General features: G+C 35.7%; 1 protein-coding gene across 10 annotated transcripts in view; it reads right to left on the minus strand.

The window, feature by feature from the left end:
- The window catches only part of PUM2 (pumilio RNA binding family member 2), a 92,417-nt gene that overhangs the window by 58,569 nt on the left and 21,225 nt on the right, over positions 1-12,623 (minus strand). For 5 of the 10 annotated variants that reach the window (XM_082851828.1, XM_082851836.1, XM_082851832.1 and 2 more), the window contains 3 exons: positions 4,828-4,936; positions 1,207-1,394; positions 474-643 (listed from right to left, as the gene is read on the minus strand). In XM_082851828.1, coding sequence (XP_082707954.1) covers positions 474-643; positions 1,207-1,394; positions 4,828-4,936 — 467 coding nt within the window. Of the gene's footprint in view, positions 1-473; positions 644-1,206; positions 1,395-4,827; positions 4,937-5,357; positions 6,846-11,746; positions 11,878-12,623 lie in introns of those variants that run through there. The other 5 variants (XM_082851834.1, XM_082851833.1, XM_082851829.1 and 2 more) reach the window with 2 other exon arrangements.

A 12,623-nucleotide genomic window follows, 5' to 3' on the forward strand; every position in this document is an offset into this window, starting at 1 on the left:
GCAAGATTAAGTATTAGCACAAACTCAGAGTAAAAGGGGGGATAGGAGATACAATACAGGGATAGAAGAAAGAGGAAACTCTACAGAAAGGTGCTCAAGAGCAAACCCAAGAAGAGTTTGCCAAGAAAAATCACAGATTAAACCTAAAATTCACTAAATTTTAGCAGGGAGAAAACAGTTAAAATTTAGACTACCATATTAGCAGAAAGGTAACGGCAGCTTCTAACATTATTCCTTCAATGGAATGCATTTGTTTTAGAGACTTTTAAAGAATTGTTTTCTTAAAAAAATGGCACATAATCATTAACTAATATTCCTTACAAAAAATTTTAAATCTTCCTCCAGATTAATACAATGTACAAAGGGAAATAAAAAAAACCAAAATTGGAAAAATGTCTACATCAGTCACATCACCTAGTAGCAATAATCCCTAAAGAGATATGCTTTTCTTCTCGAGAAAGTTAAAATCTTACTTAAAATCTTTGCAATCGGCATCCATTCCATTTGGCAAACCTCTGCCATTTATTTTAGAATCATCATCATCTCCTTGTTTAAGATCTCTGTTTTGGTCCTCCTCAAATGGAGAAGCCTTGCCTTTTTGATCTCCTTTCTCAGGTCCATCTGTTTCAGCATCTCTAGTGCCCTGAGGAAAAAGAATCTGTTTGATTCTGAATATTTAATAGAACACAAAAAAAGGCACCATGAGGTGACCTAAAACTATACTATAGTGCATGTAAACAATAAAAACATTGAATCTTATTTTAATTTCATAGTCAACTAATTTACAAAAGGCCAAAAAAATTGAGTACAAACCAGTGATTTATAACAGAAGGGCTAAGGCAACCTTAACTATAGCGGTGCTGGAAAAGCAGTAACACCACAAATGAGATAAAACTTCTACTTAATGCATAGATGATTTTGTTTTTTTATTTTCATATCAAGTACTACCATGAATATGCAATTTTAATCTTACAAATTTTGTTTTTTAATTAATATGGGTTTTTTTGGTAACATGGTTAAGATTAGAAATATTCCCAGTGGTTCTACCACTTCATGTATTTCAAGTGGCCAAGACAAGAAAACAAGAGCACCAATAGCTATGAAGTTTCCTTTAGTTCTAGGAAGGGTCAGAAAAAGAAACTGGCTTAAAGACAACCAAATAACCATCAAGCAATTTAAAAACCTTTCTTTACTCAAAATACTTACAAAAGTTCCCTTCCTAAATCGAGAATCCAATTTATCAGCAGGAGAAGAACTTAATACATATTCTACCATGCTCACACCAAGGCCTCCACTTTCTGATCGCGGAGACAATATTGCATTTACTTCACTGTTTCCATGAAAACCCTGTCCAGATCTTCTCTGTACCATAATAGGCTGGGACATTGAATGGTCTGTTTGGAAGAAAGAACACAATTACAAATTTGTACTTTTAAGCTAACAAAATGTATTTACATGAATTTATATACTAAAGTAAGAAAAATCAGCATATTGTTTTATTTTGAATATTACTGTAATCTTTATAAAAAGATCTTCAGTCTGTTGAGACTCACTGGCCTGGGCACATTTCTTGAGAATACAGATTAAGAAAGCCATTTGCGGGCTTCTCTGGTGGCGCAGTGGTTGAGAGTCCGCCTGCCGCTGCAGGGGACGCGTGTTCGTGCCCCGGGCCGGGAAGATCCCACATGCCTCGGAGCGGCTAGGCCCGTGAGCCATAGCAGCTGAGCTTGCGCGTCCGGAGCCTGTGCTCCACAAGGGGAGAGGCCACAACTGTGAGAGGCCCACGTACCGCAAAAAAAAAAAAAAAAAAGAAAAGAAAGCCATTTGCTAAAAAGCAAGTAAAAGCCTATGTGAAGAACAGTCAAACCCAAAGGTCAATGGAGACAGAAACTAATTTGACATCTCCACTGCCTGTAAGCATCTTATTAAAGAGTTCTAAACAATTCAAAACAAAAAACTTTAGAGATAAAACCTGAAATAAAAGTAACTTCTAAACTGGCAGAGGCCCTCCTCAAGCTCACAGTTACGTACTGGACAGATTCAGAACACACGGCTGTATTGCTATAAGCACAAATGACTAAGTTTAGAAAAACCAGTAATATCACAAAATTTTCTATTCTTTTTTTTTTTTTCGTTACGTGGGCTTCTCACTGCTGTGGCCTCTCCCGTTGTGGAGCACAGGCTCCGGACGCGCAGGCCCAATGGCCATGGCTCCCGGTCCCAGCCGCAGAGGATCCTCCCGGACCGGGGCACAAACCCATGTCTCCTGCATTGGCAGGCGGACTCCCAAGCACTGCGCCACCAGGGAAGCCCAGAATTTTCTATTCTTGGTGTATCACTTAAGATTTTTTAAAAAACACCTTCTAGTCTAAAAGTTTTCCATTTATTTTTTTAAAAAAAATTCATCCATATGGTACGAATACATTTTCTACATATTTCTGTGACAAAAAGAAAAAGCAATACTTAAGATCTGAAAGCAAAGAAGATACAAACATAATAAAACATTTGAGTAAGAGTCACATAGATTTGCAGAAAAAATTTTTAAAAAGGAACCAATAAGCCACTATTTATATCTGGCTCATATGTGAACACGTACCATACTAAATATTAGGCATCATCCTTAAAGGGCTGAACTATCATAGAGGTATACTCACTCATCATTTTATTAACTGCAGTAATTTTAAAATGACTGGTACTTTTGTTAAACCATATTAAAACACTTCCATGTCAGTACCTTTATCCATGAGCGATTAGTCATTATATTTTTCATTCAGTCATGCACGGTTTAAATGTTGATTTACTGTCTCTCCTATGGTGGGCACTGTGCTATGTATGGGGAATCCAAGAACAAACAGTCCCTGACTTCAAAAGAGATTATAGGTGTAACAAGAGGCAATCATAAGAGAGTAAAAGCACTTCAATAAAAATAATCCAGGATACTATAGGGAACAGAAAGAAAGGGCATCTATCAATTCTTCCCAGTCTTAGAGTGAATCCCAAAGGAAGTGATATGAAGAGTAGAGAACAAAAAACAGGTGAAAATGGGGGGTGGAAAGAGCATCTCGGTTTGAACATCCTGGTTTCTCTAAGGCCTAAAAGTGCAGGAGAACACAACGTAATTAACAATTACAAGTAACTCAGTTCAGCTGAGAAGGAAATATGTGTATGATAAAATCTCCTGTAGTCATGGAAAGAATCGTAGAATGAAAATTCTTTTAGGACAAGGAATGTGTTATTCGTATTTGTACATGCTTGGCATTCAATAAATGTCTGTTCAGTAAACAAAATAATCCATTCATTTCTATTTTTCTCATTTCTCCTGGTAAAGACTAATACTTATCTTCAAAATTTTATCTGTACAAGTAAAAAAGTTAAGTTGCAAGAGGGAGTGGTACAAGGAATTAACTAAAATTATAAACTTGATGCTAAAAAGATACATCAGGAATATATAAACAGTTGCTTAAATGTTTTATTGCTGGTACTAGTTGTCCTCCAAATATAACATACCAAAGATATTTCCCTATCATCCATCTTGAAAATATCTCTCATTACCATGTTGTGGTCAAGATGTTTTGCTTTGGAATGCTTTAAAAAATTTTGGTTCTGGTAAATAGAGCAATTAACCATTCAACTTTCAAAATAAACCAAACACGCCTATCAACCAAGTTTTCAAGCACATTATTTTAGCAAAGAAAGTGCCTTTTGTGGGAAAATGTAGCCTAGCCCTTATGAGTGCAATCTATATAGGTTAATACAAATCCAGAAAAAGAAATTCCTTGAGGATGGGGATCATACATCTATCTTCGTATTCTCCAAACCTGGCATATTATATTACATATTGTTTGAAACCAAAGAAAATTCCCAGTATTTTAGTCTAACTTAGTAGTTAGCAAAGTTTTCAATCTTTTTCAGTTTTGACTATAAAACAGTATTAATCACTAAAATTTTCCAGCTTTTCCTAACTTAAAAAAAATTATTTTACCCTTAAAAACAATATTTAAGACTATATAGGACTTAAAAATCTTTTTAATAATTTGGAGAATAAAAAAGTACCTGGTAATTTACACCCAAAATATAAGGTTAAGTTGATAATTATCATCCAGAAATTTGTTTTTATACTACTTTGATCATTTTCTATAGCTTTAGTAAGCTGCATTAAACTTAGTTACAAAGAGAAAACTTATTTGTAAAATACATGTTCAAAGTTCCATGTGTATATCTCAAATTTTACTAGTCAGAAACATTTAAAAATATAATCAGTACTATTTTAAGAATATAACTATGCTCTTTAATTTACCAATAAATACTGTCACCCCTTGTGAGTTATACTCCTTACACCCCAGTTCCTTTTCCCTTAAGAGTTTCTTGGACCTATGTCTCTCTTCACTACTTACGGATATCAAAAACATTCAAAGTCTGCTCCCTTTCTGGGAATTCTACCTTACTAAGGGGGTTTACTTCCTTTGTGGGTGTGGCGGATGTTTAATAAAGCTTGACTGAGCTGCAATTAAATAAATCAGTCACTGTCCATTAATACAATTCAAGCTTAAAAATTCCTATGGTTAATGTGTCCTCTATTTTAACTGAAATTCAGAATTTTATAATCAGTTTAACCTCAAATAAAATCTTATTGTGACAAACATTCCTAATCAATAAGTGGACTGTTAGATATGAATTACTTTACATAAGAAAATGTGCATTGTAAGGATATATGAAATCCTCACAGATATTGCAAAGTTTCTCCAAATACTGTCTGGGGGGCAGGGTTAAAAGAAAATTCAAGTATGCAACAAATTCAGAACTCTCACACATACACCAATAACTTACGAGAAGTTCCCCATGCAGTCTCTCTCCATTCATCATCTCCAAGAAATATGCCTTTTTGTCCATCTTTTGTTGAATCATCAGGTTCCCAAAATTTTTTGGTAGGCAAAAGCTATTTGGAATGGAAAAAAATATTGTATTTAAATTTTATTCTAATTACAAAGAGCTAAAACATAGAGGAAAGTAAACTTACCACCAATAGGCACAAGTTAGTTTTCAATGCTAACGAAAATTCAGATGACCTATTTCTTAATTTGTCCAGTTAACAATCACTCCCCACTAGTGCTTAGATACTGGCTCTAATAATTCTAGACCTGAAAAGTCGATTTCAGACTTTTCTACATTTTTCAAATCGTTTTACTGTCACGTGATATTTTTTATAATTTTTTTCAAAAGACTTACTAAATTTCTTAATACAGTAATACAATAAAAATATCTAAACAAATGATTAAAATTTTTCCTTTACTTCCAAGTATTGCCCTTGGATCACCTACTATCCTACAGCTTCAATGATAGAAAATTTTCATTCTTACTTCACAATGCAATGGAGGTGAACTTCACAATTCTTCCTAGGTCCTCAATACTAACAATCTATTGATCCCAAATCAGGAAGCTATGGGATGGCAGAAGAGACACATAGAAAAGACCCTTAAATACTTTTTGAGGTAACAATGTCAAAGCCCTGTGCCCTATCCTATACTGTTAACATACACAAGCATATAAAAATTGTGTTGATATAAGCATTCAATGATAATTCAAAATGTACATTTGGCCAATTCCTAATGAGACTTTAACGTTCATCCAGGTCTCCCCTCTCTACCTTTCCTGACACTCAGAGAAGGCAAACTGAGGATATGTTTGTTTGAAAAGAACAGACTGGTTTCTAAAACATGCATTTGACATTTACATAAGCATTTGTAAGACACCCATCCCTCTCAGCCCATAATTAGGTCCTCATAATCAAACCTGTATATACTTCTATTACTACACTTATCACACTAAATTACCTGTGTTTGCCTCCTTAAGGGCCTGGTGACCTTATCTTCAGAGAGCTCACAAATATAAACTAACCATAATAAAATGAACTTAGGTGAAACCTGAATTGGGTCTGAGAGATAAGACTGTATGTGTGTTGGGGGTTTAAAGTGTGAATGTAAGGTGGGGAGGACACAAGAAATTATGAACAGAGGCACAACTTGAGAAAATGCAGTTTGTAGAATAGGGTGTGAGATGGAGGAACAGATGTGGAAGCTGATGTTGTTAAAGCTATCTAGACAGACTATGAGGAACCTCAAAGACACGCTAAAGAAATATCAATAGTATATTACATTGAAGCAACAGGGACTCAAGAGAGGATGGCAGAAGAGTGACACTGTGTTTCAGAAAACAATTCAAGTTGTAAGTTCTAAGAATAATGGATATTCTAGACTAGAGGCAAAGAAATCGTTAAGGAGAATTACAACAAAGCCAAGACGACAAGAACTGAAACAACTGGCAGAAAGAACTGAGAAAATAAAATGGGTTTCAGAAACATTCAGGAGAGTCAACAGAATATGAATAAAAATAAGGGGAGGTCTGGGACTCCCCTGGTGGTCCAGCAGCTACAGCTCCAAGATCCCAATGCAAGGGGCCTAGGTTCGATCCCTGGTCAGGGAACTAGATCCCACATGCCGCAACTAAGAGTTTGCATGCCGCAACTAAAAAGTCCTGCACACGGCAATGAAGATCCTGCATGCTGCAACTAAGACCCGACACAGCCAAATAAACAAACAAATAAATAAATATTTTTTAAAAATAAGGGGAGGTTGATAAAAAGAATAAAAGTTTAAAATGTGGGTAATGAGGTAAATGATACTACTGACCAAAACAGAAAGAAAAAAACAGGATAAGCAGCTTTAGAGGGAGGAGGGAAAATTCAATTTGGGCATATATCCCGAGGATCTTTTGCTAAACTAAATACTGTTAATTTTACTGCTATTTTAAGAAAGAAAACTTTTTGCATGTTAGGATCTTCCTGAGCTGCAAATGATTTGTATTATAGACATTTTATTTACTTATTTTTATTATTTTCAAAGATTTTATTTACTTATTTTGGCCACGTTGCATGGCTTGAGGGATCCTAGTTCCATGACCAGGGATCTAACTTGTGCCCCTGTAGCGGAAGGGCGGAGCCTTAACCACTGGACCATCAGGGAATTCCCTAAAGTACAGACATTTAAAACAATAACCTGCTCTAATAAAGATCTCGGTAAAATACAACTTCTGTTACTGCGATTTTTAAAAATCTCACTATAAAAGTTTCATGAAAATATTCAAACAAAATGTATATCTGATAATACAGTACTAAAACACTGCACTTGATATATTTAAATAATTGAACATTTATTCATAGTAAAACCCAAGTTAATCCCTTTGAAGTACTGTATAAATAAGCCATTTCAGGCAGAAGGAAATGGCTCCTGAGCAAATAATGCTTTTATCCCATACTTCATAAAGAAAAATGTTTTAATAGCAAAATAAGGATAACAAATAAGAAATCAGAAATGAAGTTATAACAACTTAGTAGAAGCATTTATTACAGACATAGAAGCGGCTGAAACAAACTAATCTTCTGAGATAAAAGAAATAATAGAATCTTTTTGAGGGGCCTATTCCAGTCTTTTGGGATAAGATTCCATGCAGTACAGTAGTAGTTCACAGATCACTGCTTTGACACCCAAACTGTAAAACTGGGGGCGGGGGGGAGTCTATGTCAAGCACTTACCCAGTGTGCTTACTTTCTGCCAGGCACTGGGCTATGAATGTCTCTTCATTTTGCAAACATTTATAAGTTATCACGGACTGGCAAACAATTTAGTAGTTAATAAAATTAACACTTTTCCTAACAAAGGCCCTTATCACCATTCTAGAAACAGCTGTGACAGTATAGACACTGATTTCAAATATTTTTAGAGAAACTACTGGCTTGTGACCAAGAATTAAGTTAAAATGGACTAAATATAGGGGGAGGCAACAATTCAGGATATCCAGGATAGAACAGTTAAAAAAAAAAAGAAAAGATTAAGTGGTACAAAGGTTGGAATAGCAATAAAAGTAGTGTTTTGCCCCTGGAGACTCTTTTACTATAGTAGAAATGGGAGAGCACACAAACAAGGGCTAAGAGATCTTGGAGATCTGTAAAACATATTATCCAATACTGTTTCAAATTAGTTCCCTAATTCACAAAAGCTCTAAACCAAGGTCAAGCAACTCAGTATTTCTTATCAACCTACTCCTCCATCATTCCAACTCAGAAATGATTGGGTGGACATACAAATTCATCCCTCCATTATCCACCAGTTTATTAGTTCTTTCCTTCAAGAAGCACTTATGGCTTGCCCTTTTCCATCTCCGAAGAAATCAGTCAACACGATGGTATACTACCGCAAAATAATTATTAAAATTCCTGCTAGAATTTATACTATGAGGTGCATTTACACTTCAGATTTTTCTAATACAAATTGTTATGTAAGGGCTTCCCTGGTAGTGCAGTGGTTGAGAGTCCGCCTGCCGATGCAGGGGACACGGGTTCGTGCCCCGGTCCAGGAAGATCCCACGTGCCGCGGAGCGGCTAGGCCCGTGAGCCGTGGCCGCTGGGCCTGTGCGTCCGGAGCCTGTGCTCCGCAACGGGAGAGGCTACAACAGTGAGAGGCCCACGTACCGCAAAAAAAAAAAAAAATTGTTATGTAAAATCACCAAGTCAACCAAATTAATATAATTCTAAGAATTAAAAGAACTTGAAGGCTCTATGTCTACATTATAGTGTTCATATAACATCCAAACTGGGACACTTCTGAGAAAGGGAGTGCTATTAACAATTATGCCACGAAAACACGTATCTGGACAGTCTGGGCAAATTAGGATGTAAGGTGACTCTATTTACAATGGAAGTTCATAAAAGATAGGCAGGCATAGATGCGAATAACCAAGTGTGTAGAACAACAGCCACAAGAGAACTCCAGAATGGTGCTTTTCCAGACTTTAATCTTTTCCGTTGATGAAAGATATCAATACTTAATGTTTTCAAATCATACAACTTCCCCAAATCTTCTACATTCCCAATATCCCTTAATATCAGCAGCAAATATTATTAGATGTCATCACTCCCAATGGGAAGCAGTACTGTAAACAGTCAAGGCACTCAAGAGTTCAAACTGCTGTTCAAGCACTGTTACTTGGTATTGGGCCAGTTAAATAACTGTTCTGAGCCTCAGTTTCTTCATCTGTAAAGTAAGGATAATAATAAAGCTACTGTTATAGAGTTTTCTATGAGGCAATAATGAAATAATATAAGTAAACTACTTAGAACAGCATCTAGCACATGGCAAAGATACATATTACGTATCTTCACTACGAAAAGTATGAATCCTTTAAGATTCTAAAACATGAGTAACATGCTGGCCAGCAACATTTAATTGGCTGATTATTTTAAATGATTATAAGAGTATTCATTACAAAAGTCTTGTCTATAGCTGTTTGCCTTCTTTTTAAATTTGAGTATCCTGGGGGATCATGAAACTACACTACTTACATCAATAAAAAAGTTGCCTAATAAAGTCACATTTTGCGTAAGGAAACAGAATCAGAAGTTAAACTATCCAAGATTACATGTAAGATTACATATATAGCTAGTAAGTGGCAGCATTAGGAGCTGAAACCATAACTGTTTAATTCTAAAGCCCATTTTCTTTACACTTAACTACCACAGAAGATGGTTCTTTCCAATCATAGTCTAACTCATCAATATTTCTAAAAATATTCAGTTATTAGGCCATGACTAGCCATAATGAAAAAAATAAAACAGTTCAAGATGTTATCAGGATATTCAGACTATATAATGTGGGAATTCATTAGAGTGGATAAAGTTTATGATAGAATGTCTAATATAGGGATTTATAGACATTGGCGATAATCAGCTATTTAAAACAGCTGATTTCCATTCCAGTTATCCCTAACAGCTCAGATCAGAGCTAGAGCATTTGGGAGGTATATGTGACTCATACAAAAAGCTATTCTTATTACTACCTTCAAAGAAGTCAGTCTTTCTCACTAGTGCTATAGCACTAGTGATAGATCTGAGAGAAATACATAGCACTAATGACAGATCTGAGAGAAAACAGAAGTCTCCTTACTCTTCTCTCCAGTACATTTTCCACTTCACCATACTACCTGGGATCTTAGTACATAAATTTTCTCTAATGTTTTCTTTAAATAGTACTGTGTCAGAAAAGAAAGGAGGGAGCTTTATCATACTAAGCTATGAAAATACTCCCCCAAAACACATTAACTCAGTGATTTAAATTCTGGGTTCCCTAAAGAATTTCAGGCAGGAGCCTCTTTTTCCATACACACACACACACACACACACACAAAGTTCCTGTTTAATTTTTATATATAAAAATAAAGGAATGTGTCTCTGCAGTATAGTTTTAAAACACCACACTAATGAAGCTGAGTTCAACCGCCTATGGGTTAGCTTTGTTCTTTTTAAGCCATGTGACATAACACAAACTGTTAGGCCTTTTGACAAAAATGTGCTACGGAAAAAATTGGAAAGGATGAGTTTACAAATGGATGAATACAAATCTGTTCCTACTCTGGATGAACAACTAGAAGAAACCGCCCTTCTGATGATGAGTCAGTAAAAGCTATCATGATCTACATAACCCAGTACATTTGAAAATAACCCTGTATGTAATACAGTGCTTTGTACATTATAGATTTACAGCAACTTAAGACATAATAAGTAAAGCTTTATCTTTAAAGAAAAAGTCAAGATAGGGCAATATATAAGAAAAGGATGTCGCATTAAAAAAAATAAACAAGCAATTTTAGAAAACTCAAGAGCCAGAAACTCAAGGCTGCTTTTAGGTTATTAAAATGAATGAATTCTGGGATAAAACAAAAAACCTCACCTGTCAGGAAAGGAGGAGAAGACTGGTGAGAGAGAGACAGGCAAAGAAGGAAATCCCAGAAGGTTCCCTGCTGCCTGCGAGATGAGGAAAGATAGAAAGGCTTGTGGGAGAGAGAACCCAGAGACAGAAATCTCAACAGGTTTCTTAGCTATCTCTTAGAGGTAACAGAATTAGTTGGTAAACTGTTAAGAAAAAAATTTAATTAGTGAATAACAGCTTATTTAAAAATACATTTTTAATAGATGAAGGTCACAGAAGCACTGACCTGCTGCTACCTGCCAAAAAACCAGACAGCCTAACCCTAGCCATTTTTACTCTGCATATCTGACATTCCCATTAAGAAAAGCCTAGATTTAAGCTTGGATCATTTAACATGCTATTAAAACCAGCCTCTCTTCTCCAAAAACCTCAAATACCCCTCCCTCCACCCCCCAAATACCTAAACTCTCTCAACTACTGTTTCTGATCATGACATTTTTTTTTTAAACTGCCAACATGCCTTTGGGTTTATCAAGTACTACTTAAAAAGGGAGGGGAAAAAAAAGAGCCAATTTGTAAATACATACACAGTGTAGATCTGCAAAGTAAAGCGTCGTGGGGTCTAAACAGAATCAAGGTAAGGGTGTGACTTTATCTGGTCTTTAAGAAAATCAAGTTCAAGTTTGTCACAGACTAGGCTGAAGCACTGTTCAAACCTGCTTTTAAGATATGTTATTCTGCTTTCTAAAGACCAAAGAAAACAAGTAACAGGGAAAAAAAACAAAAGCCCTTTTCAACTGCTTCTCTTTATTCACCCATAGTGTAAATAATGCCTAAGCCGCCACTGCACCGCAGTGAAGCTACAAGGTTCTTTTTTAACTAAAAAATTATTCCCTCTCTCAAATTTTCTTAGGGCCCAGAGTTTTACCTTAAGCGCTGGACTAACAAGTTTACTTTGGCAATACTTATGCTTAAGCACCTTAACTCACCCTTAAATCAGTCCTCTGAAAATGACAAACTCTTTGGAAAACGCTGTTCTGAAGAAGGGGAGGGTTAGCTAGCTGCAGGGTGCCCTCTTGTGGCCCAGAAGAGTGACTGGACTCTTTTTCTGCATCTGAAGAGCACAGCATTGGATGGAGTGAGTCTCATGAAGGTCTACCAAAGTAAAATAATCTCCAGGAGCAAGCGGTTAATTACACATCTTAGGTCTGTTCACGGTTATTTTCTATTATCAAAGTCCACACTATGTTAGTACTACAGAACATGACAAAACAAAATGTGACCGCAAGGTTTTCATAATCAATTAAAGTTTTCTAAATATTCATTAGGTATATGGAAAACTAAGTAGTTTTGATGTCTTAAATTATGTAATGGTGAGGTTAAATGGGATGCCCCAATGAAAATCACAGATTAACAGGACTGATAAAAGCCAAAATTTTAGAGTGCCCACTGTGCCCTAGTCATTCAAAGCTAACAATCTACAGAGGAGACTACTATCAAACAAATAAACTGTAACCAGTAATATAATAAAAGTATGTACAAAGATCCATGAGAAGTCAGATGAAGAAGTAATTAATTTTACTGCAGATATCAATGGGACAATAAAGAGTCTTTTTCAGTAGAGTCCTGCAGAGGATTAGAAGTTTATTAAGCAAACAATGAACAAGGAGAAATTTTTGTAAGAAAGAACAGTGAACAATTAAGTGTGGCTAAAGCAAACATAGCATACATATATAAAACAGCAGGACAAAGATCAAGGAAGGCTCTTTTCTGATCAAAGTAATTATGGTCCATTACCAAAATAGAAGACATTATCAGGTCAATCAAATCAACTAGACACAAATAACCTCACTAAAATTACCGCTA

The sequence above is a fragment of the Leucopleurus acutus genome (genome assembly GCF_964270905.1).
Source record: "Leucopleurus acutus genome assembly, chromosome: 12".
In the NCBI taxonomy this organism is placed as follows: domain Eukaryota; kingdom Metazoa; phylum Chordata; class Mammalia; order Artiodactyla; family Delphinidae; genus Leucopleurus; species Leucopleurus acutus.